At 35.9% G+C, this 27,463-nt stretch overlaps 1 protein-coding gene across 1 annotated transcript in view; it reads left to right on the top strand.

Moving 5' to 3' along the window:
- DMGDH (dimethylglycine dehydrogenase) overlaps positions 1 to 27,066 on the top strand; it is a 79,471-nt gene extending 52,405 nt beyond the window's left edge. Inside the window, exons 15-16 of the mRNA XM_037000059.2 lie at positions 20,426 to 20,560; positions 25,689 to 27,066. Coding sequence (XP_036855954.2) covers positions 20,426 to 20,560; positions 25,689 to 25,904 — 351 coding nt within the window. The 3' untranslated portion in view covers positions 25,905 to 27,066. The remainder of the gene's footprint in view (positions 1 to 20,425; positions 20,561 to 25,688) is intronic.
- Positions 27,067 to 27,463: the final 397 nt, after the last annotated feature.

Consider the following 27,463-nt stretch of genomic DNA (forward strand, 5'->3'; position numbering starts at 1 on the left):
TGTTATCTATATGAACCATGTAATTTGTTATTTTAATTAAGCCGTTCTTATTCTCTTTTTCATTTCCATCAGTTAATGATAAAAAAAAAGAAAGGATAGAAAAGAAAGAAAGAAGGAAGTAAAACCTAGGCTGAGACATAGTTTATCATTCCTGCAGCATCTATGAGAGCATATTAACTTAACAGCCATGAAATAATTATCCTCATATATATGCAACTTTGTTTTGAAACAGTCCCCTATGTCTACCCTAAAAGCTTAATCAAGTATGTTGGTTAGCTGACTGTTTTATAATTTGGAAGTCTAGGGAAACCATGATCTAGGAAGGAATTCAAGTAATTCTTCAGATTGCTTTTATTTTAATTTTTATTAATTTTCTTTATATCTTTACCCATTGGTTTCATTTTTATTTTATTTATACATTTATTAAAATTTTCTTATTGACATACAGTTGACATAAGACACTTCATTTCAGGAGTACAACAGAGTGATCTGACAATTACATACATTTCAAAATGCTCACCATAATAAATATAGTTACCATCTGTCAACCATACAAAGTTATTTTAATATCATTGAATATATTCTGTAGGCTCTACTTTTCATCCCGGTGACTAATTTATTTTATAATTGTAAGTTTGTACCTCTTTATCCCATTCACCTATTTTCCTCATCCCCCACTCCTACACCAACCACCAGTTCTCTGTATTTCTGAGTTTATTTTTGTTCTGTTTGTTTTGCTTCACATGTAAGTGAAATCGTATGGTATTTGTCTTTCTCTGTCTGACTTATTTCATTTAGCATTTTACCCTCTAGGTCCATCCATGTTGTCTCAAATAGCAAGATTTCATTTTATATGGCTGAGTAATATTTCATTATATATGTGTGTGTGTGTGTGTCACATTTTCCTTATCCATTCATCTATTGATAGACATTTAGGTTTCTTTCATATCCTGGCTATTATAAATAATGCTGCAGTAAACATAGGGATGCATATATATTTTTGAATTAGCAATTTTGTTTTCCTTGAATAAATATGCAAAAGTGAAATTACTGGGTAATACGGTATTTCTATTTTTAATTTTTTGAGGAACCTCCATACAGTTTTCCAGAGTGGCTGCACCAATTTAAATTTTCACTAATAGTACATGAGGGTTCCCTTTTCTCCACATCCTTGCCAAAACTTGTTATTTCTTGTCTTTTTGATTCTTGCTATTTTGACTTGTATGAATTATCATCTCATTATGGTTTTGATTTTCATTTCCCTGATGATTAGTGATGTTGAGCATCTATTCATGTGTCTGTTGGCTATCTATTTGTATTCTTTGGGAAAATGTTCAGATCCTCTGTTGATGTTTTAAATTGGATTAATTTGGGGGTTTTTTTGGTGTTGAGTTGTATGCGTTCTTTATATATTTTAGATATTAGCCTTTTTGTTTTATTGATGGTTTCCTTTGTTGTGCAGAAGTTTTTAGTTTGGTATAGTCCCAGTTGTCTACTTTGTGCTTTTGTTTCCCTTGCCTGGGGAGACATCCAGCAAAAAAATTGCTGATGCCAAGAGTTCATTCACTGCCTCTGTTTTCTTCTGGAAGTTTTATGGCTTCAGGTCTTATATTTAAGTCTTTCTTCCATTTTGAGTTTACTTTTGTGTATGATGTAAGACAGTGGTCCAGTTACATTCCTTTTGCATATAGATGTCCGGTTTTCCCAGAACCATTTATTGAAGAGACTGTCTTTCCCCCATTATATATTCTTGCCTCCTTTGTTATATATTAATTGACAGGTAAGTCTGGGTTTATTTCCGGGCTCTATACTGTTCCATTGATCTATGTTTCTATTTTTGTGCTACTACTATACTCTTTTGATTACTATGGCTTTGTAGTATAGTTTGGAATCAGGGAGCATTATACTTCCAGCTTTGTTCTTCTTTCTCAAGATTCCTTCGGCTGTTCATGGTCTTCCATGGTTCCATACAAATTTTAGGGTATTTTATTCTAATTCTGTGAAAAACGACTTTGGTATTTTGATGGGGATTGCATTGAATTTGTGACTCCCTTTGGATAATATGGACATTTTAACAATATTAACTCCTCCAATCCATAAGCATGGTATCTTTCCACTTATTGTGTCATCTTCAATTTTTTTCAACAATGTCTTGTAGCTTTCAGAGTACAGGTCTTTTACTTCCTTGGTTATAATTATTTCTAAGTATGTTATTCTTTCTTGATGCTATTGTAAATGGGATTGTTTTCTTAATTTATGTTTCTGCTAGTTGATTATTAGCATATAGAAATGTGACAGATTTCTGTATATTAATTTTGTACATTGCAACTTTATTGAATTCATTTAGTTTTAATAGTATTTTGATGGCATCTTTAGGGTTTTCTATATCTAGTATCATGTCATCTTCAAATAGTGACAGTTTTACTTCTTACTTACCAATTTGGGTATCTTTTATTTCTTTTTCTTGTCTGATTGCTGTGGTTAGGACTTCCAATATTATATTGAATAAAAGTGGTGAGAGTGGGTATCCTTGTTTTGCTCCTGATCTTAGTGGGAAAGCTTTCAGTTTTTTCACCATCAAGTGTGATGCTAGCTGTGGATTCATTTATATGGCTTTTATATTGAGGTGTGTTTCCTCTATACCCACTTTGTTTAGAGTTTTTTTATCATGAATGGATGATGAATCTTGTCAAATGTTTTCTGCATCTGTTGAGATAATCATATGATTTTTATTCTTTATTATTGTGGTGTATCACATTGATTTGTGGATCCTGAGCCATCCTTACATACCTGGAATAAATCCTACTTGGTCATAGTGAGTGATCCTTTTCATGTATTTTTTTTCCAAGTAGGTTCATCAGGAATATTGATCTGTAATTTTCTTCCTTCCTTCCCTCCTTCCCTCCTTGCTTCCCTCCTTCCTTCCTTCCTACCTTCCTTCCTTCCTACCTTCCTTCCCCCCTCCTTCCCTCCCTTCCTTTCTCTCTTTCTCTCTCCTTTCTTTCTTTCTCCTTCCCTTTCCTTTCTTTGTATCTTTGGTTTTCATTTCAGGTGATGCTGGCCTTGTAGAGTGACTTTGGAAGCATTCCTTTCTCTTCTATTTTTATGAATAGCCTGGGAAGGATAGGTATTAATTCTTAAATGTTTGTTAGAAATCACCCGTGAGGTGCTCTGGTCCTGAAGTTTTGTTTGTTGAGAGTTTTTGATTATCAATTCAACTTTCTTTACTAGTAATCAGTCTGCTCAGATTTTCTATTTCTTCCTGGTTCAATCTTGGAAGATGGCATGTTTCTAGGAATTGATCCATTTCTTCTACATAGTCCAACTTGCTGGAATATAATTTTTCATAGTAATCCTTTTATCATTTATATTTTTATGGTATCAACTGTAACTCTGCTTTTTCATTCCTGATTTTATTAGAATCCTCCGTCTTTTATTCTGAGTCTAGCTAAAGGTTTATCAATTTTGTTTATCTTTTCAAAGAATCAGGTCTTAGTTTCATTGATCTTTTCTGTTATTGTTTTAGGCTCTGTTTCATTTATTTCCACTCTGACCTTATTACTTCCTTGTACCAACCTTGGACTTTGTTCTTTTTCTAGTTTCTTTAGGTGTACAATTAGATTTGTTGAGATTTTTCTTGTTTCCTGAGGTAGACCTGTATGCTATAAACTTTCCTCTTAGAAATGCTTATGTGGCATTCCAAAGATTTTGAACTTATGTGCTTCTATTTTCGTATGTCTCCATATATTTTTTTATTTCCTCTTTGATTTCTTCACTGACCATGGTTGTTTAGTAGCATGTTGTTTACCCTCCATGTGTTTGTAGGTTTTTTTCCAGTTTTTTTCTCATAATTGGTTTCAAGTTTCATACTGTTATAATGGGAAAAGATGCTTGGTATGATTTCTATATTCTTAAATTTACTGAGATTTGTTTTGTGGCCTAACATGCTTTATCCTAGAGAATGTTCCATGTGCACTTTAAAGAATGTGTATTCTGCTGCTTTTGGATGGATTGTTTTGTATATATCTGTTAAGTCTATATGGTCGAATTCATTTATTGATTTTCTGTCTGGATGATCTATTCATTGATGTAAGTGGGGTGTTAAAGTCCCATACTATTATTGTATTACTATCAGTTTCTCCTTTTTTTTTTTAGGAGTGAAAGGCAGTTTATTGTTGTGTTTATTTTTTTATTTTTTTGGCCTATAAGTGAAAATTTTAATCATAAAATACAGATAATTGAATAAACAGAAGTGTGTGAAACATGTTGTACTATCTTAAGTTCCATTGCAAAAAGCAAATATGGGACCCTTGTTCAAGAATTGAAAAGAAAGGACTTCTACAAATAGTACAATATGAAGATTTTACCTTTAAAAATATTTACTTAAGAAATATAATAGAAGGAATGAATAGTGATACATAAGTTTTAAAATTGTAAAAAATATTTTGATGTCATAATTTATATAAAAAATGAATAAAATACTATATTATTGTAATATCTTGATTGAGCATAGACTTTTTTGGTTTGCCTTTCTGCAAGTTTATTATGCCTTCAAATTTTATACTTTTAGCAACTTTATTTTCAAATTGATATAATGAAAGCAAAATGGAGTTGCTCTTGACAAATTCAAGATTGCAAATAATTTTTGATAATATTTAACTTTGAGAAGAATACTTCTGCTGATGAAACTGTTATGGTCTGTTAAGATCATTTCATAGTCTATGACAAAATTGGGATATATCTCTGATAAAATTTTTTTTTTTTGAGAGGGCATCTCTCATATTTATTGATCAAATGGTTGTTAACAACAATAAAATTCTGTATAGGGGAGTCAATGCTCAATGCACAATCATTAATCCACCCCAAGCCTAATTCTCGTCAGTCTCCAATCTTCTGAAGCATAACAAACAAGTTCTTATATGGTGAACAAATTCTTACATAGTGAATAAGTTCTTAGATGGTGAGTAGTACAAGAGCAGTCATCACAGAAACTTTTGGTTTTGATCACGCAATATGAACTATAAACAATCAGGTCAAATATGAATATTCATTTGATTTCAGTTTCTCCTTTTATGTCTATTAATATTTGCTTTATATATTTAGGTGATCCTATGTTGTGTGCATTGATATTTATAGTTGTTATATCTTCTTGCTGGATTGATTCCTTTATCATTATGTAATGACCTTCTTTGTTTCTAGTTACAGTCTTTGTTTTAACGTATATTTTGTCTGATATAAGTATTGCTACCCCAGCTTTTTTCCACTTCCATTTACATGGAATATTGTTTTCCACCCTTTCAGTTTCAGTCTATGTGGGTCTTTACATCTAAAGTGAGTCTCTTGTAGGCAGCAGATAGATGGGCCTTTTAAAAAAATCCAATCAGTGACTGTATGTCATTAGATTGAACATTTACATTCCAAGTAATTTTTTACATTTACATTTAGAGTAATTTTTGATAAGTATGTGCTTATTGCCATTTTGTTGTTTTCTGGTTGTTTTTGTAGTTCTTCTCTGTTCCTTTCTTCTCTTGCTCTCTTCCCTTGTGAGTGATGACTTTCTTTAGTTTTATACTTGGATTCCTTTCTCTTTATTTTTTGTGTATCTATTATAGGTCTTTTGTTTGTGGTTACCATGAGGTTCAGCTATGAAATCTGAAGTATATAGCAGTCTATGTTAAGTTGGTCATTTAACTTTGAACAAATTCAACACACTACATTTTTACTCCCTATCCTCCACATTTTATGTATATGATGTCATACTTTTCATCTTTTTATTTTGTGATTTCCTTAAGTTTTAGATATAATTGGTTTTACTACTTTTGTTTTTTAACCTTCATACTAACTTTTAAGTGAATGATTTATTACCTTTACTATACATTTGATTTTACCACTGAGATATTTTTCCTTTCATAATTTTCTTCTAGTTATGGTTTTTCCTTTCTGCTTAAAGAAATCCCTTTAATATTTCATATATGGCTAAGTTTAATGGTGGTGAACTTCTTTACCTTTTGTTTGCCTAGGAAACTCTTTACCTCTCCTTCAGTAGCGAATGATAACCTTGCTGGGTAGAGTTTTCTTGGTAGTAGGGGTTTTTTTTTTTTCTATCAGCACTTTGAATATATCATTCCACTCCCTTCTGGCCTATAAAGTTTCTGTTGATAAATCATCTCATAGTGTTATGGGTTTCCTTTGTGTGTAACTAGTTGCTTTACTCTTGTGACTTTTAAGATTCTTTATCTTTCATCTTTGACATTTTAATTATTATATGTCATGGTGTGGACCTCCTTGGGTTCATCTGTGGCTCTCTGTTCTTCCTGGACCTGAATGTCTGTTTCCTTCTCCAGGTTAGGGAAGTTTTCAGCTATTATGTCTTCAAATAAGTGTTCCACCCCTTTCTCTTTTCCTCTGGAACCTGTATAATGCAAATGTTAATACATTTATTATTGTCCCAGAGGTCCCTTAGCCTATCCTCATTTAAAGAAATTCTTTATTCTTTTTGCTGTTCAGCTTGAGTGCTTTCCACCACACTGGATTCCAGACTGCTGATACATTCTTCTGTATCCCCTAATCTGCTATGATTCCCTCTAGTGTATTTTTCATTTCAGTTATTGTACTCTTCAACTCTGATTGATTCTTTCTTTTTTGTATATTCTATTTCTTTGTTGAAGTTCCCACTGAATTAATCTTTTCTTCTTTTAAGTCCAGTAACTTTATAACCAATACATTTAAGTCTATCAGACTGATTAGCTGTTTCATTTAGGTCTTTCTCTGAAGTTTTGTCTTATTCTTTCATTTGAAGCATATTTTGTTTGACTCCTCATTTGGTTTGACTTTCTGTGACTGTTTCTATGTATGAGGTGAAAGAGCTACCTCTCCCAGTCTTGAAGGAATGGTTTGTGTAGGGACTTCCCCTGTGTAGACTGTTTGTGCTTGGAAGCTTTGGCTGGCCGGCTGGAGCTGTAGTAGGTACAGGCTGGGTTACTTTGAGTGCTCTGTGCTGGGGCTACCGTGTCAGGTTGGCTGGAACTAAGTGGACTCAGGCTGGGGGGTTCTGGAACACTCCACACAATCTGTGGCCTTGTGGAACTACTGGAGCCAAACTGGGCATGGGCTGGGGTTCCTGGGGTGCTGCATACAAGGTGCAACCTATTTTATTTTGATTGTTTTTCTTTTAACAGCTTAACTAAACATGCAGTAAATTGACATAAAGTATACATGTATACACTTGTGAACCCATCACCACAATGAGTATAGTGAACATATTTTTTACCCCCAGATGTTTGTTCATGCCTCTTTGTAATCCCTACCTTCCCGCCCTCCCTACAACTCACATATTCTCAAGGAACTTTTGTCACACTACACTCTTGATGCATTTTCTAGTTTTATATAAATGGAATCATACAATATATACCTTTTTTTTGTCTAGATTCTTTCACCCAGGATAATTAGAGACTCATGTGCTGTTACATGTATCAATAATTCCTTTTTATGCTAAGTAGGGTTCCATTGTATGTAAATAGCACAATTTGTTTATATACTTGTTGATAAGCTTTTGTGTTCTTTCCAGCTCAGGGCTATTATAAATAAAATGGCTATGAACATTCATGTACAATTATTTTTATGGATATATGCCTTCCTTTTTCTCTTGGGTAGATACCTGTGAGTGGAATAGCTGCATAAAATGACAATTATATATTATATCAACTTTTTAAGAAACTGTCTTACAAAGTGTGTACCGTTTTATTTTTTACCTTCCTACCAGCAGCCCATAAGAATTCCAGTTTACATAGCCTCACCAAACACTTGTTATGGTCAGTTTTTTTAACACTAGTTATTCCAAGAAATATATAGTGGTATCTTATCATGATTTTATTTTATTTTTTTTAATTAAGGTATCACTGATATACACTCTTATGAAAGTTTCACATGAAAAACATTGTGATTACTATATACTCCCATATTATCAAGTCCCCCTATACCTCATTGAAGTCACTGTCCATCAGCGTAGTAAGATGCCAAAGATGTTAATACTTACCTTCTCTGTGCCACAGTGTCTTCCCCATAAGCACCCTCTACCATGTGTACCACTCATAATACCCCTCAATCCCCTTCTCCCTCCCGACCCACCAAGCCTCCTTCACCTCTCCCTTTTGGTAATGACTAGTCCCTTCTTGGAGTCTGTGAGTCTGCTGCTGTTTTGTTCCTTCAGTTTTGCTTCATTGTTATACCCCACAATTGAGGGAAATAATTTGGTACTTGTCTTTCTCTGCCTGGCTTATTTCACTGAGCATAATACCCTCTAGCTCTATCCATGTTGTTGCAAATGGTAGGATTAGTTTTCTTCTTATGGCTGAATAATATACCATTGTGTATATGTACCACATCTTCTTTATACATTTCTTCTTTGTCCATTTCTTCTAGGTTATCCAGTTTGTTAGCATATAATTTTTCATAGTATTCTCTAATAATTCTTTGTATTTCTGTGGTGTTCATAGTGATTTTTCTTTCCTCATTTCTGATTCAGTTTATGTGTGTAGACTCTTTTTTTCTTGGTAAGTCTGGCTAAGGGTTTATGTATTTTGTTTGTTTTCTCAAAGAACCAGCTCCTGCTTTCCTTGATTCTTTCTATTGTTTTATTCTTCTCAATTTTATTTATTATTTATGTTCTAGTCTGTATTATGTCCCTCCTTCTACTAACTTTGGGCCTCATTTATTTTTCTTTTTCTAGTTTCATTAATTGTGAGTTGAGACTGTTCATATGGGAATGTTCTTTCCTGAGATAGGCCTGTATTGCAATATACTTTGCTCTTAGCACAGCCTTTGCTGCATCCCACAGATTTTGTGGTGTAGAGTTATTGTTGTTATTTGTCTCCATATATTTCTTGATCTCTGTTTCGATTTTGTCATTGATCCATTGATTATTTAGGAGCATGTTGTTAAGCCTCCATGTGTTTGGGGCTTTTTTGTTTTCTTTGCATAATTTATTTCTAGTTTCATTACTTTGTGGTCTGAGAAGTTGGTGTGTACAATTTCAATCCTTCTGAATTTACTGAGACTCTTTTTGTGGCCTAGTATATAATCTATTCTTGAAAATGTTCCATGTGCATATAAGGAGAATGTGTATTCTGCTGCTTTTGGGTGGAGTGTTCTGTAGATGTCTCTTACATCCACCTGTTCTAATATGTTGTTCAGTGCCTCTGTCTCCTTACTTATTTTCTGTCTGGTTGATCTGTCCTTTGGAGTGAGTAGTATGTTGAAGTCTCCTAAAATGAATGCATTGCATTCTATTTCCCCCTTTAATTCTGTTGGTTTTGTTTTACATATGTAGGTGCTCCTGTGTTGGGTGCATATATAATTATAATGGCCATATCCTCTTGTTGGACTGACCCCTTTATTATTATGTTACATCCTTCTTTGTGTCTTGTTACTTTCTTTGTTTTGAAATCTACTTTGTCTGGTACAAGTACTGCAACACCTGCTTTTTCCTCCCTGTTAGTTGCATGAAATATCTTTTTCCATCCCTTCACTTTTAGTCTGTGTATGTCTTTGGGTTTGAGGTGAGTCTCTTGTAGGCAGCATATAGATAGATCTTGTTTTTTTATCCATTCAGTGACTCTATGTCTTTTGATTGGTGCATTCAGACCATTTACATTTAGGATGATTATCTAGAAGTATGTACTTATTGCCATTGCAGGCTTTAGATTCGTGGTTACCAAAGTTTCAAGGGTAACTTTCTTACTATCTAAGAGTCTAATTTAACTCATTAGTATCCTATTACAAAAGCTATCTAAAGGTTCCTTTTTATTTTCCTCCTCCATTATTTCTATATTAGGTATCATATTCTGTACTTTTTGTCTATCCCTTGACTGACTGGGGGTAGTTGATTTGATTTTGCATCTGCTTAGTAATTAATTGGTCTACTTTCTGTACTGTGGTTTCATTTCCTCTGGTGACAGCTATTTAGCCCTACAAACACTTCCCTCTAGAGCAGTCCCTCCAAAATACACTGTAGAGTTGGTGTGTGGGAAGTAAATTCTCTCAGCTTTTGCTTATCTGGAAATTGCTTAATCCCTCCTTCAAATTTAAATGTTAATCTTGCTAGGAAGAGTATTCTTGGTTCAAGGTCCTTCTGCTTCATTGCATTAAATATGTCATGCCACTCCCTTCTGGCCTGTAAGGTTTCTTTAGAGAAGTCTGATGATAGTCTGATGGGTTTTCCTTTGTATGGGATCTTTTTTCTCTCCCTGGATGCTTTTAATAGTCTGTCCTTATCCTTGGTCTTTGCTATTTTTATTATTATATGTCTTGGTGTTGTCTTCCTTGTGTCCCTTGGGTTGGTAGATCTGTGCACTGCCATGGACTGGGAGACTATCTCCTTCCCCAGATTGGGGAAGTTTTCAACAACTGCATCCACAAAAACACTTTCTATCCCTTTTTCTCTCTCTTCTTCTGGTACCCCAGTAATGCAAATGTTGTTCCGTTTGGACTGGTCACACAGTTCTCTCCATATTCTTTCATTCCTAGAGAGATTTTTTTCTCTCTGGGCCTCTGCTTCTTTGTATTGCTGTTCTCTTATTTCTATTTCATTTACTGCCTCCTCTACTTCATCTAATCTGCTTTTAAATCCCCCTATTATATGTTTCCTTTCAGATACTGTGTTCTTCAACATTTGTATCTCATTCCTTAATTCATCCCTGAGTTCTTGAATATTTTTCTGTAGCTCCATGAGGATATTTCTCATTTTTCTTTTGAAATCTCTTTCAGAAGGATTGGTGAGTTCAGTTTCACTTGGTCCTCTGTGTGGTGTTTGTGAGATTTTGGTTTGAGGCAGGTTCCTTTGTTGTTTCATATTTGTATGTGGCGCCCTCAAGTGCACAAAAGCTCTATTCTCTGTAGGTGCTGAACCCTTGGAGCAATAGTGGGGGTTACCAATGAGCAGCCCTGGTGCCTGCTGGGGGGAAAGAGCTCTTTCCTGTTTCCCAGCTGTAGTGCCTGCCTCTACTGCCAGAGTCAGTGGGCTGAACTTGCAGGGAGGAGCCTCTCTACCATGCACTTGTAGCTGCCATTGGTGGGGCTGCTGGCTGGCTGGCCTGGCACAATGGTGGGGGCATCTGGTTTACAAGCTGTTGCTGGCTGGGAGGAGGGTGCAGCAGGCTGCATATTGCAGTGGGGGTCCTCATAGCTGTGTTTCTAAGGGGAATGGAGCACCTGAAGCTCCTCAAAGTTCCCAACCCTATGGGCAGAGTGCACCAGGACAATTTTGTCCACCTGCTCTTTCTCTTGAGCTGCAAACTCTGTGCAATCCTTGCCCCTCTAGCAGCCCTCTTGCTGTTAGGAAATCTCTCAGAGTGCCCACCTTTCTTTTATCTCAGAGCAACCAGTTGTGGGTACCTGTTCTCCGCAAGAGGCTGGAATCTCAGTTTCTCCATATATTCTGCCTGTCTTAGCTTTCCAATGCCACTAATCTCCAGAGGACCATATAATGTAGGTTCATGCTCCCAGAGCCGATCTCCAGGGCTGGGTGTTCAGCAGTCCTAGGCCTCCACCTCCTTCCCACTCTGTTTTTCTTCCTCCTGCTGGTGAGCTGGGGTGGGGGTAGGCTTGGGTCCCACCAGATCAAGGCTTTGGTACTTTACCCTTTTCCAAGAGGTCTACTCTGTTTCCTAGGTGTAGACAGTCTTCCACAGCCTTCTTTCCTGTTGTCCTTTCAGGATTATTTGTATTTGCTCTATTTTCATATTGTATGTGGTTTTGGGAATAGGTTTCTATCTCACTTCTCATGCTGCCATCTTTAAGCCAATCTCCTCTTATCATTATTTTATTTCCTTAATCACTTGATGTTGAATATCTTTTTTGTGCCTATCTACCATTCCTATCTCTCCTTTTGTGAATTGTTTAGTCAACTCTCTTATTCATTTGTAGTTTTTTTCCTTTCTCTTTTCTTTGGGTTTCAAAAGTTTTCTATGTATTCTAGGTATAAGTCCTATATCAGGCACAAGCTTTGCAAATATTTTTTACCACTCCTTGATTTCTGTCTCTTCACTTGTCTAATAGGTACTTTCAAAGTGCACAATTTTAAAATTTTTGAATGTTTAAAGTCCTTATCAATTTGTTCTCTTATTGATTGTGCTTTTGGTGTTGTATCTAGCAAATCTTTGCCTAAGTCAAAGTTACAAAGATCTTCTATTGTTTTCTCCTAGTGGTTTTGTCATTATTTTTCATTTAACTCTCTGATTCATTTTTAGTTAATGTTTGTGTGACATATGAATTGAAATTTGTTGTGTAGCATATAGATATCCAATTATTTCCAGCACCATTTGAAGACTACATTCTGAATTGCCTTGCCTTTGTACCTTTGTAAAAATTCAGTTGTCCATATATTTTTGTCTATTTCTGAGCTCTTTTGTGTTCTACTGATCTATTTGTCTTTCTTGATACCAATACCATGCTGTCTTGATTACTGTAGCTTATATCAGATTGTGATACCTCTGAAACATAGGGTTTTTTTCCACTTATTTTAGTTATTCTGTGTCTTTTGAATTTCCATGAACTTCCACAAATTTTAGAATTAGCTTTTTAGTTTATACAAAAAAAGCTGCTGGGATTTTTATTGGAATTGCATCATACCTATAGGTCGATTTGAGACTTCCAATTCATGAACAAGGTGTATCTCTCCATTTATTTAGGTAATCTGTAATTTCAAAAATTTTTACAGTTGACAGTTTTACATATCTTCTTACAGATTTATCCTTAAATTTTTCATATTTTGATAGTGTAAATGGTATTTTTAATTTAATTTTAAGTTTGTTGTATATAGAAACCATTGGTTTTGTTTACTGATCTTGTATTGTGCAACTTTTCTAAACTCACCGAATAGTTCTAGTACTTGTAGTTCTTTTTGTAGATTCCATTGAATTTTCTACACAGTCATATTGTTTAAAAATAAAGTTTTTCTCTGTCTTTTCTATCTGCATGCCTTTTATTTCTTTTTCTTGTATTATTGTACTGCCTAGAACTTCAACTGTTTGAAACTTAAAGTTAAATGAAAGTGCTGGGAGCAGACAGCCACATCATGTTCTGATCTTAGGTGGAAAGCATTGAGTGGCAATAAAAATATGTTTCATTTGCCATTTTATCCCCAACACCTATGCTTTCATCATTAAGGATGATGTTAGATGTAGGTTTTTTATAAATGCTCTTTATCCAGTTGAGGACATTCCTTTCTATTCCCAGTGCTAAAAGTTTTGTTTTGTTTTTAAATCAGGAATATTAGATTTTGACAAATGCTTTTTCTGTTTTTACTGAGATAATCATATGGTTTTTCTTTTTTACTTTGTTATATGGTAAATTACATTTATTAATTTTCAAATATTAATCCTACTTTTCATTTTTGAGTTAAAACCTACTTAGTAATTATGCATTATCTTTTTCTATATTGTTGAATTTTGTTTGATAATTTTTAAAAGAAATTTTGCAGTTATGTCCTTATAGGACATGTTACATCTTGCAATTATTTTGTTTCTTTTTCTTTTGAATGGAATGTAAGCTTCTTGAGTACAGGTTGTGGCAATAAAAATATGTTTCATTTGCCATTTTATCCCCAACACCTAGCTCAGGGCTCAAGGCTGGCACATAGCAGATGCCAAGCAAATAGTTTCTTGTTGAAAGCAGTGTCAAGATGTGATGCTGGAGAAGTACTGGTACCTTATCATGAAGGTTCTGCCAGACCAAGGAATTTGGAGTGTATCCTGGAAACACTGGGAAGCCATTGAAGGATTTGAGTAAGGAGTGACACTGTGGTGATGGAAGACAGATTAAGAGGGAATTATCTTGATGACTGGGAGAACACTTTCCTAATTATTGAAGAAATCCAGTGGAGAGAATCCAGGGCTTTAATTAAGGCAGTTCTCATAGGATGGAGAAGAAAGGTATGAATAATATTAAGAAAGTAGGTTGGAGACCACATGAGGGACTGTATGTGAAAGGAGTGGGTACCTAGGATATTATTAATAAACTAGGAAACTAGGAAACACAGGTGAGATGTGACTGGGAGGTTGAAAGGGCTTGTGGAGTTGGGGTATTATGGGCCAGCAAAATGGAGAGTATCAGACAGCAGCCAAGCACGTGGTTTGGACCCCTCTGCTCTGAAAGTATGGATTTGGATCATTCACATAGAGGTGGCAGTGAAAGCCAGGAGAGTGTTGGGAACCCCTCTTCTACAGCACCCTGTACTTACCTCTACCGTACTTTCACCCCCCATAATACTGGCTGCCCCCTCAGCTACAGTGTGAGCTTCTGGAAGTGGATAATTCTTAGTGCCAGCACTGTGAGTTATAATTAGTACAGGTAAGTATTTGCTGAATGGTTTGAATCATGGTTCTGCTGCTTACTGGTTCTAAAAACTAAAAAGTTGCTTAACCTATAAGCACTTCAGTTTTCTCATCTGTAAGGCAAAAAATAGTCTATGTCTTAAGTTTAAGTATTAGATGAGGTAAAGAACATTTGGCACTATAATAAATGTTAGTTCCCTTCAACTTTTTTAATTTAATCTAAAATCTTGCAGGAAAAAAGCAGCTATAGATAAAATCCTTTGAGTTTTCTGAACACCCCAGCAAGAAGGATATTAGGTCCCTATTGAAACCTCATTTCTTCATGTTTTTCTTATTTCCTTTAATAATTACTTACTTTGTGTTTAGACTTGAGTGCTATTCTTCAAACACCAAATGGAGCAATTGTTCTTCACTCTGGTCTAGAGATATGAATACTCTTATGAAAACTCCACATTTTAAGTGTTGCTAATGAAGTTAAACATAAAACTACCTCTGAGAATGCCACACGTCAGTGCCAGTTTTCCTTTGAATCATTAGCCTCAGAAACTGAAGAATAAATATTCTCTTTAATATTGAATCTAGTAAAATTCATAAAACACATGTAATGGGGACTATTTTAGTTTTGAAAAGTCTAGTTTGGTTTGATTGCTAATTAACCTAATTACTGGTCTGGCTTGGGAATAATATTTAAGATATTTTCTGTTTATCCCCACCTCTTTTAGCTAATAGAGTCACTTTTCTACTTGTGTTAAAGACTTTTTTGAGAAGGAATACTAAACTGATTAAATCATTTTGGTTAGAAAAATGCTAGATGAATTATTTCTTTTACCTTGCCAAGAGCAGAGAATGAAAACTATATGTATATGGGAGTATTTATTTCCAGCCAATAATAACAGACTCGAGTTGCTAAAATAATAATTTAACATTTTGCTAATAATGAAATATTGAAATTGTGATTATTATAAATGTCTGTGGAATGTTACAAAGACCTGCATAGTGAAAAAGGAATCAAGAGTTGAAAAGCCCGGATTTGGTGCTAACTCACTTTGTCACTTTAGGCAAGACCATTAAATTTGGGCCTTATTTTTCTCATATGAAGTTCTCTGCCTGCTTAGAAACTTCTATAATTCTGATTATGTGAATATAAAATGAATAATGGTATAATTTGGCTCGATGGGATGGTGAATCAGTTGCTTTGTTCCTCCAAATACTGAATCCAGTATATGGCTTTTATCCGTTTGACTGTGAGAAAGGCTCCTGGTATTCAACGATGACCAAAAAAGTTAAGATTTCCATAGGCTTACATAGACGGTAGGATAGTAATGGCCACATGCTTTACAAAGGGATTTTCATCAGGACTGTTTTTAAATGATCATCCCTGAGCCCCATTTTAAATGAGAAACTTTTCAGGATAGTATGGAAGGACAATGGCAGAGGTCTGTCACCTGGATTTTCATTCCCAGTCTGTCACTGACAGTAACTGGTGACCAGTGAGTGTTTGCACAACTCTCTTCATGCCTGAAACTCAGGAGCATGATTCCACAACCAGTTCTCTGCCTGGTACCTAAGTTGGGGGGCTTTCTTGGGACCCAGGATGTTACACCGATTCTCGTATGTCTTTGGAACCTTATATGATATTTAGTTTACAAGGATTTTGGCCAAAAAATCAAATTCAGTTGATGACTTCTTTGAATTTTCGGATGGGTTTTGGCTCCAAATACATGGACTCCAAATGTATGGTCCAAAACTAGGTGTTAATCATTTCTCTCCTGGTCTGTGCGACTCCACTACCCTGAGTCTCCATATCAGAACCTTCCCTCCACTGCTGCTCTCAAATTTGACTTTGCCCATCTGAGAGCCCTCCATTGCCCTAAGAATCCTGATAAAAAACACACTGGCTTAATTTTATTTCACTTCCATGTGCTCTTTGTAATTAATATGTGTGCTTTTAATAGAGCTAATAAGAGACAAGTAATTATATTTCACTTAAAATCTTAATCTTTTCATCTAAGTGGATGTTATATTTAGTATGTAATACAAGTGGTCATTTTAATGGCTTTTATTACTTTATAAAGTTAATAAATTGAAAAACATAAGTCAAGACTATATTTAATCTATAGTCTTAATGCTCTAGAAATTTATGTTTCTCAAAGATGTTAACAGGTATTTATAAGTTAATTTTGCAGTGACTCATTAAAGAAATATATCTCTGCTCTCGGGTCATCCCGATAGCAACAATTTTAATCACAGCACTTACCTTTAAACACATTTTCCTCTTTAATTTATAAGTAATGGCTATATGCTAGAGTAAAATCTACAGTCTTGGGAGGAAAACCAAGTAAAATGAGGATGAAACACCACTGTCCCACTTTAAATTGTCCCAAGTCAGGTATAGGTTAGCTTGGGAGGGGAGAAGTGTCTCTGAGGGGCAGATTTTTAAGTATGTATTCCTTACTTTTATTTAAGTTTTGTTGTTTGTTAGAGTACTATTTTCATTCATGTCTGAGGATGATACTGTTGGTAAAATAACTTCCTAATCCAGGGATGTACAGATATAGATGTCAGATTTCATTTAAAATCCTATCACATATTACAAAAATATTATTGTGTAAAATAATGGATGTCATTCAAAATAGGTTCAGGCTACCTAGAAATAACTTAACAGAAACATTCTTTAGAGTATTTACTAAATACTACCAATGATAGGTACAGTCATTTAAACATAGATAAAATCTAAAGGTGCTGATTTATGTACCCATGTAACTGAGCCTCAGGAAAGAGTCTTGGCATTGTTGGGCCTTTCTCTCCTATAAAGTGGAGGTAAAATTATTTATCTCATAGGGATGCCATGAAGATTAAAAATGAGTTAATGAATATAAAGTACTTAGCATAGTATCTGGCACATACCAAATACTTAATTGTGAATATTATTTATTAATATTATTTATTTTTTGCTGAATATATCATTTTAGTTATTCTCTTCTAAAGGGGACACCCCACCTTTTCTGGTTTCTTGTGATTAGCTGATGCCTTTTCTTCCTGCTTCGACTTTGGTAAAGTTGTGAATTTTGTAAAGGAATTGCTAGACTTCCCTTCTAGCACATCTTATGCCCACCCCCAGCCCCACTGCCTGCCCCATTACTCTCTTCCAGCACCCCAAAAAGGACCCATTTCTGAAAGCTTTGATGGTAGCCAGCTTTCACCACAGCCCCCCAAAAGGTATGGCAGGGGTTGGCTTAAGTGGCTCTGTGCAGGCAGCTCAAAGTAGATGAAAAGAACAGGTCTGGGATTTCTGAGATCTTGGTTCTTACCCACTTTGCTGATTAACCAAGTTAATTCATTTCTTTTAGACCCCAAATCCATCTTCTGTGGGTTATTGTAAAGATAAAATAATAAGGGAAGTTCAAGGACTTTTGGAAAAGGCTATGCAGACAATAGTCATTATGAACCTCATCTTTCACAGCTCAGTTTGAGCTACTTCCTCTATGAAATTATTCCTGACAGATGCTGTCCCAGCCCCATCCTGCCACCCTGAAGAATACCCATTGCACTCCTTGAGTCTGACTGTGTGTACCCCTACCATGGCAGCTGTTTGCACTTCTGCCTCCACACATTAGACATTCTTCGCTTTAAATTTACCAAATGTTGTGATTTTTACACTCTCCTGGAGCACATGGAAACAACATAGTCATATTTCAAGCTGGTATGGCTGATTTGTATGCTATTGTGTGTCATGTTCTACCATATTTTGAGTAACCCCAAATTATGCTCTTTTCCTCTGATATGTTAAAACATTGAGGAGAGAAAACTTCAATATTGGAGATGTTGTTATGTGGACAGAAGTGGTCACAACTCCTCGGGGGCCTCACAGAAGCTATAAGACCACCTTCTATTAGCTCTGAATTCCCGCTGCCTAACACAGATCTGATACACAGTAGGGCATAACAGTTGAGTAAATATTTGGAAGAAAATTCTTCAGTAGGGACTCAGGAAGACCCAAAACCTTCAAGATCTAAATAAATCGCTGATGGTGAAGATCAGATTCCATTACAGGCGATAAGGAAACTATTTTGGATCTCCTGTCACTCCTCAAATCGCACTGTGTAGTGCACTGGCTGCTCAGTATTGTTGTAAGTGCTTTTCCACACAATTAAGTGTGGCTTGTTTCTACTGTAGTTACTGACTTCTATATAGACAAGAAATCTTCAGAGCACCCCTCGTTGTCATTTATCCATGAGAGCAAGTTCTTTTAAAAAGATAGTAAAAAAAATTGTCATAGAGTTCTTCTGTAGTTAGATACATGTTTCAATGGTGATGAACTTCAGTTTGTTATGACTTTTGGTATCAGAAATTTATCCTACATGTGAATTCAAATGAATCAAGCTCATCCTGTGGGTTTGTTGTTTGGTTTCGCCCCAGTAGTTCTGTCTGAAGTCGCATAGGGTCCAGTCGTCTTTGAATTTTTATCTGGCTTTGTAATAAAGCTTTATAGTCAGTTCTCACCATCTGGACCTTACAGGGGAAGGGAAAGGAATTGAAATCTCTTTTTGCAATTATTATAACCTTGGCCAATGGCAATTTTCTTTAGCTGCTTGTGCAGGTCAACAGTTTAGAGTTGCAACATTCATAGAAATCCTACCTCATTGTGGGCTTATCCCAGAAGTTCTGAGTCAGTAAAGGAGTGAACTGGGGAGGAGGGACGTCCTCAGGCCGAGGGTGTGTAAGGACCCCTTGTGTCACCTCACCAAGAGGTGGAAGAGACTTATTACAGCCAATCCTAAATGTTTTGTGCACAGAAGAAGCTGTATAAATCCTAGATTTTGGTGGAAGAGGACATTTTTGTCGTGAAATGTTTCCTTTCTTCTTTGGCCAATGAAGATATTAAAGGTGTTGTTTCCTTTCTTTTGTTTCAAAGATTAGCCAGTCTGTTTCTGAGAACTGTTTCAAGAAGTTTGTTTTGTACATTGTAATCTCTAACCAAATCTCATTCACAGAGATGTGATTTGTGTATCACAAATTCCCATCTTTCCCCATGAGATGGGAGCTGGTTGTCTGGGCACACTTAACATGGAAGCCTTTCCAGGCCCTTCTGCCTGGGTCAGCCTTCCCGCCTTTGAACTCTTGTTGCTCTTGGTTTCTAACTAGTTTTTCAAACTTACCAAGTGTTCCTGGCTTTCTGGTTGGGTAGAGTTTCTTTCTCCTTTATTAGCTAAGTATCTCCACTGAGGAGTCACTGCCCACCTGTTCATTGTAAGGTGTGTTACTAATAAATGTGAACATCCTGAAGTTCGCATGATTCCTACTTTTTTTAATGCATAAGAATTGATTCAAGGTTATCCCCGTAACCCTGTCACTCTCACTCACGTGCACTATGTTGGGAATAACCCTGAGTGTGCCCAGGGGAGCATACTAGGCATAGGAATGTCATCTGTCATGTGTTGCATGGAAGGAGAAAAATAAATTGAAAAGCGCACTGTTAAGAGAATAAGCTCTTTGATCAAAATATCTGTGTCTTGATTTTCTAACCCACACAGGGCCTAGCTTGATGCCTTCCACACAGTAGGAGCTTAATATGTTTCCTGAATGAACTAATGAGTACAACCCAATAGGTTAATACTTTCCCCGGACTATTACTACAAAGGAAAAAAAGCATGTAGCATTTTGAGGTTGTTTGACATCACATTTTAAATAAGTGAATTTCCCTTGTAAAAGACTACTCTGGGTAGAAACTGAGTAGTATGTTGCTCACTGCTAGCCAGCACTTTTGTCCAAAATCATTACAGAGCCTTATACACAAGGGTCACTTTCATAATCCACCACCGCAATACCATGCCTTGTTTTTCTGCCTAGGTGGTTCTGGAAAAATTGTTATCACAAGTTATTACCTTAAGTCAAACCTATTCTGAAGAAATAGGTGGCTGATACTGTCATTTGAGGACTAAGAAATATTTGTCTAGACGTTTGATCCAATCTGTATTTTTATTCAATGTGTAATTGGCAAGAAAAATAGCAAAGGCAAATTTAAATGCTTGCATCTCTAACCTTGTCACAGTGTCTGAGCATTCATTCATCATCATTATCTTGGATTCCTGCAGCCAGCCGACTTCATAGGAAAGCAAGCACTGAGACAGATTAAAGCCGAGGGGCTGAAACGGAGACTGGTCTGCCTCACCTTGGCAACGGATGATGTGGATCCCGAGGGAAATGAAAGCATCTGGTATGAGGGCAAGGTGAGTGCTGAGGGGCGCATGGCCTGGGGCCACTGCGGCTCTTCTGCAGCAGAAACTTTCCTTCTCTCTGTTTCCTTTTAGAGTTTTTTGATATTTATTTATCTATTGGTGGGATGATACATTTTTATTTCTGAGCTGATATTCAAGAAACAGAGATCAACTGAAAGGAAAATGAAATGCTTATTTTTGAAAAATGCTATATGCTTTGATTAAAGAAAATAAACCCAAGGACCGGAAATACATTGCACAGTAAGGAAAGTATGATTTGGAGGGTAAAATGATCTATTTGCTCACCACATCCATATAGGTGAATGTAAGAAATGGCTTGCAAATAAGGAATTTAGCATTCTGATTTAACTTCTCAGGTGAATTTCAGAAAGAGGGCATTCTAACCTTGGCAAGAAAAATTTTTCCATAAGCAGAAAAAAATTTCCAAATGAAAGCATTTATGACAGTAGAGGGTAGAACCTTAGAGAATAAAGTGAAAAGTAGAAACTATTTGGTTCTTCAAGAAGAGTAAAATTACCTTCTTCTCACTTTGGAATGTTATTTTTCATTGTCTCTATTGATGTTAAATAAAACCAGGTAACTTCCCAATTTAACTCATTTCTTCCACTTTTTATGACTCTTTGTAAAACTCAGTTTGCTTCAGGATTTTGCTGCATTTTGGCTGGTGTTATTGGGCAGGTGCAGGATGGTCAGCTTAGACCATGGGGCAGGCACAGGGCCATCAAAGCTCATGTAAACAGCTGTTCTGCAGTGAACAGGGTCTGCTTGTCAATACCCAGAGACTCGGAGATTCTGTGTCAGTGTTTTTTTTCTCATGTGCAGCAACCAATTATCATTTATTTCCATGTCTCTTACCTCTTCAGCAGCAAGAAGAGCCCTAGAGGTGGAGAAAGCCAGTGGCCTCAAATCTCAGCCTTGGATTAGCAAAGAAATGGCCATTTGAGCTGAGGCATTAGTCAGTTTGATTAGAACTAACATCTACATAATTCCTGCTATGTGCTGAGTATTTTTCATGTACTTTGTCATCTAATTTTACAACTCCCCTCCCAGATATGTATGATCATCCTATTTTAAAGCTGAGGTTTTAGGGCTCAGAGAGGTGAAGTATTTGCTTGAGGTTACACAGCTAGTGACTGATGGAGCTGATTTCTGACCCAGGTATAGATGGACTTTGCAATGCTGGTCCTTTCTTCTAAGCTGTGGTGAGTACTCCAATCTGCTCTTTTCTGTCTCGGCTGATGCCCTACTGAATTCTTTAGCACTTAATTATGCCCACAGTTCTTGTACGTTTGAGTAGCCCATGGATGTTATTAGACATTTTGAAGCCAACAGACTTTTCCCAGATTTGTCACTCGTCAAGCTGTCTCTTAAACACCTCCCTTTTAATCGTGCTGAGTTTGCTCTATCTGAGCCATTCCTACCCCACATTCCTATGTCACTGCCTCCCCTTCCTCCTTCTGCCCGGAATCTCTGGTTCAGCTCTCTTTTCTTCATAAGTTCTTTCAACTTCAGATTTGCTCGCAATTTTCACTGATAACAACCTCCATTGTTAACTAACAACTTGATCTGATCTTAGCCTCTCCGGGCCTCAGTTTTCTCATCCATAAAATGAAGCCACTGGATAACTTAATGCCTAAGGTTCTTTCTACTTCTAGTAATTTTTTAAAAACAGTCTATTTCCCTACCCTCATCTTTCGTTTTACATTTTTCACTCTATTCTCATCCAACTTTCTTATTCTGTAATGCAGTCCATGCGCACCCTTCCACTGACTTTCTGTTTTACTTGGCCATGGAATAGAGAGGTTATGTTACAGTATTTTTTATACAACCCCACATCAGCCATGATGAACTGACAGATTTTTAGCCATCTTCAATATGATGATACCCAAATTAAAGTTAAAAAACCTGGAAACCTACCTTAAACTTACACAGTGTTGCATGTCAATTATACATCAAAATAGGGTCAGGGTTAGGGGGGATCCTAGACACCCAAGTTTCATTGCTGAATTTTATTTCTTTTGCTGTATCTGTGTCCTGAGTTTACATGCTATATTTTTCCTCTATATGCCATCTGTTTACAGAGCTGTTAATCCGATTATAGGTTCCTTTATTAATAATATATTCTTTAAATTTTCTGGTATCAGCGTATCTGCTCTCTGATGTTTAGTACAGTTAGGATTTTATCATGCAGATGACCCTCTTTGATCCTCTTTATAGTCTGGAATGACATGAAATGCTTTTTGCTTTTATTTCCTGACTGTATGGATTTATACTGCCTTTGGTATCTGTTATCCTATTCTTGCAAATATTTTCAGTGCTAGAGATGGTGGTACAAATTTATTCATTTACTCAACAAATTTGAGTGGTTACTATATGGTGATGATAATCTAGGTTCTAGGGATGCAGCAGTGAACAGAACAGGCAAGAATCTCTACCCCCATGGAGCCTACATTCCTGAGGAGGGAGAGATAGAAATGAACATAATAAATAAAATAAATGGCATGCCCAAGGGTGATTTGTACCCTGGGGAAAAATGAAGTCCTACTGGGAGATGGGCACTGCTGGAGGAAGGGATTATGATTTTAAATAAAGTTTAATTTTTAAAAATAAGGGTGGTCATGAAAAGTGCTTTCACGAGTTAACAAAAGCAGTTTTGCTGAGGAGTAAGTTTTAAAGAAGAGGCTTTGAAGACTTTAGCAAATCTTCTGTTTCATTACTTATAAACTAAAACACACAGGAACAGCCAAAGAAACACAATGTATCATCTGACTTAAACTACGTTACCTCCTCTCAAAGGCTATTTACCATATTCTCTGCTGCCAGTAGAGGCCTCCTCAAGCCTCCTACTTAAAAGAGGAATGAGAAAAGGCTGAAAATAAATGAGGATTGCTTACATTGATAAAAAGAAGGCCAATGTTTAACAAAGGACTTGAGAATGAGAATCCACTAGGCAGAGGATAGAGACACGTTCTTGCAATTCACTGAGCAAAAAGAAGGAATGAGTTTAATTGACTGGGAGATTTTAAGGTACAACAGTATAAAATTAATGGTAGGGGAAACCTTTTCCTGGAGATTTAGTAATAAAATAAAAGGAAAGGCCAGACTTCTAAAGTACTCTGGGCTACTCACCCCTGTATTAGAAATTAAAGAAGAAATGAAGTAATCTAGCAGAAAGTGAAACATTCAGTAAATATTATTAATGCAGCACTCACAAAATAAATATGCTATTTGTTTACGTTACTAATGAGTAAATAACTGTAGGATGAATCACTCCTGGGGTTTTGAGAGATGGAAGACCTGGGGCAATGGTGCCTGCAGTCTGAGAACTAACTGTAGGGTTTTGACCCAGTGAGTTTGGGAGTTTGGCCGAGACCTGCTCAGGCTTCTTCCTGTTTTTCTTAAGATGCCCACGCATGTCAGGTTAACTTTCCCAGGGCTGCAAGAGCAGATGTCTGTTTTACAGACTGGGAAGGGAAACCAAGGTTACCAAGAAAGTATTTCAAAAGTCAATGATTAAAATTCCAACCTCCCTAACCCAAATCCCTACCGTATATCAATTAATTATGATCTACAGTAGGAAAGCCATTTTAAGCATGTGTGTTAATCTCAGCAGTACTTTGGTGGTTAATAATCTGTCAAGGAGAAGCTTTTACGAATGCTGAATGAAAATGAAAAGCATTTGTATTGGTTTTTCTTGTGTTTTTGTTTTTGTTTATTTTAATTAACCAGTTCTCACCATATTAAGTTCAGAAATGATATCTGATTTGGGGTTTCACTGAGATAATTACAAACCGGTGCTAAAGAGATAGGAGTCTGTGTTTAATTCATAAATGTGTTAGCACCTAAGACTAGGCATGCTATAATAAGACTGTTGGCAGGCTCTTTGCTGAGATAGCTGAAAGATCACCAGGCAGAATCATGCCCGTGAATGTTTCTGAGTAACAGCTCTGAGCAGCCTGCTGCGCTAGTCAGCAAGGCTGTAAGGATTCGTGCAGTTATATATCATCTTTTGCTTTTGTCTTCCTTTTACTTTTTTTAATGTGGAATTTTAACCTGACATTTCTGTATCATAATTTTTTTGCATTTTACGCTGCTTTTCCTTCTCTTTCATCCTTACCTTTAGATCTGGTTTCCACTAATCCTCTTACTTTCTAGCCAGGCTTGTTACATAGATATTTTTGTTTTTATCTCCTCAATCTTGATTCCTTACTCAGTATTTTAATCTGGTTTGCCATTGAAGTTATCCTATTTTGTCCTCTCTAATTTTGGTGGTTCTTGCTGAAGTCCATGGGTCCAACATCCTGGAAAGTTTCATCCCCCTTTTTTACCCAACTAATTCCACCCACCTTCAAAATGTAGAGAAAATCCTGGCTTACTTATGTTTACTGCTGTGGCTTCTTGGTTATGTATTTTTGTATCTCTGTTAATTCCTCAACTAGGCTGGAAGCTCATGAGGGTAGGCATGAGGCCTCTACTTATTCTCTAGAATGTCTAGCAAAATGTTTTATACCCGCTAGAGCTAGAGAAGGTGTAATTAACATTTATGTAAGTGCCTAGCAATTGCCAGGAATTGTTAAATGCTATCTATTCATACAGAATGTTTACCTCACATTGATTATTGATATCTTAATAAATAGTTTAATTCTGCACTATTTTGACAGGCCATTTTCTAAACTCAAACAGGAACCGTTGACTAATTTTGCATTTGGATTTTTAGGTATTCCTACCTTTTATCCTTATTTGCCATGCTAGTTTGATGATAGAGGAGAATTGTTTTTAAGTTTAAAGTGAAAATATTCTAGTCTCCCTCCTATCAGATGTCTTAGCCTGAAACAGAGCAAAATAGTGCCAGGTATTAAGAAGCCAGGTTACTATTTAAAAGTGAGAAATATCAAAGTTAATATAGATGTGTACTTTGAGAATTATTTTTCATAATTTGTGAACCTTCGTTAATCTTCTAAGAAAAAAGTGGTTTTCTTCCTGGTGTTGTCCCCACAGAGAACATATTGTAAAACTTTCAGATTTTAAGTTGAACCTTATATTTTAAGTGTTTTCTTCTGGAGAGAAGGAGCTCAAAACTGTGACCAAGATGCTGAGGATTGTTGGTCTTCTCTCTCAGGTAGTCGGCAACACGACATCTGGAAGCTACAGTTACAGCATCCAGAAGAGTCTGGCTTTCGCGTATGTCCCTGTAGAGCTAAGTAAAGTAGGACAACAAATGGAAGTTGAGCTATTAGGCAGAAACTACCCAGCAACTGTCATACAAGAACCCTTGGTATTGACGGAACCAACCAGAAACCGGCTTCAGAAAAAAGGTGGGAGGGACAAAATTTGAAGAAGACCTTCCGAAAGGCAATTGAATTTTGGTTGATTTATGACTGTACTCGAAAGTATAATTGGTTCCTGCAGGAATAGGGGAGATGAAGAATTCATTTCAATATCATTAAAATCTTGATTTAGAGTCTTAATAAAACCATTTTCTTAATTCCTAAGCAAGAAAGAACAATGGATTAGTGATTTACTTATTCTTTCAAATCAAGAAATTTTAAATGAATGTTTTTATTACTCTATATTGCTGTTTATGAAACTCAATCAGGAAACCATTTAGGTGCTGTTGGTATACAATCATCATTATAACAGAATTAGAGGATGTTCTATGGCTTTAGGACATATGCCTATGATTCTTATTAGCTGAAAGCAAGTTAATAAATTATGTTTTATATAAATACAAATGTAATACTGTTGATGGATTTAATTTATTGGGAAATATTAGTTGAATAAGGGGTAGTTCTAAATTTTCATCACATATCTATGATGCAAATAGTGAAATTTAATATTGATATATTTTATTCAATTCTCTGAAATATTAGTTTTTTAATGATTTCCCTGAAAGCAATTTTATGGGGCATCATTATTCTCCTTTCAAAGGTTGTTTTAGAAGAGAAATTGGAAAAGAAATTACAGAATCTTCCAAAGGAAGCAGTACTTGTAAACCTTCCAAAATGAAGCTGAAGCATAAGTAGGTTGTGCCAGTAGAAACACAGTTTGAATATTGAACACCTCTCTTTGGGGAAAAATTAATGCAAGTTGACATCAAATGTGCCATTCTGACTACCAGTTCACAAAGCATTTGACAAAGCAGGTCAAACAAGAGCTTAGGAGCTGCCAGCTTTGCCCTTAGTACTGTGTACAACAAAGAAAAAATCCATTTAGAAATAATTCTGCGATATATTTCTTGATATTATTTGGATTTAGTCAACTGAATGAATCAGTGTTTTTTTTAAAAAGTGGTTTACCATTTATAATTTTTTATATACACACATTTCTTACACATTCATTGAACTTTTCTTGGTGTATAAAGCTGCCTATAAAACATAACTCTCTAATTAGAATAGATTTTAAAGTAATTTCTTAACTTCTATGTTTTGCAAAGATACCAAATTTACAGTTTAAATGTTTGATAAAAGTAATAAAGTATTAGACTTCTTTAACTTGTCAATTATTTCTCTTTAGTATATCCTTTAACATGGGAAAAGGGGGAAGCCCCCTTTTCAACAAACACTTCCTAATTATCAAGAATATTATCTTGGTGCAGCCACTATTGAAAACAGTATGGAGGTTCCTCAAAAATGATCTCATTTCTGGGTATTTATCTGAAGAAAATGAAAACACTAATTCAAACAGATATATGCACCATTATGTTCATTGCAACAGTACTTAAAATAGCCAAGATATGAAAACAACCTGTCCAATGTTGGATTAATGTGTAAAGAAAATGTGGTGTATATATACACAACAGAATATTACTCAGCCATAAAAAAGAATGAAATCTTGCCATTTGCAATAACATGGATGAAACCAGAGGGTATTATGCTAAGTGAAATAAGTCAGGCA

Source organism: Manis javanica, chromosome 1, assembly GCF_040802235.1.
Source record: "Manis javanica isolate MJ-LG chromosome 1, MJ_LKY, whole genome shotgun sequence".
NCBI classification, from domain to species: domain Eukaryota; kingdom Metazoa; phylum Chordata; class Mammalia; order Pholidota; family Manidae; genus Manis; species Manis javanica.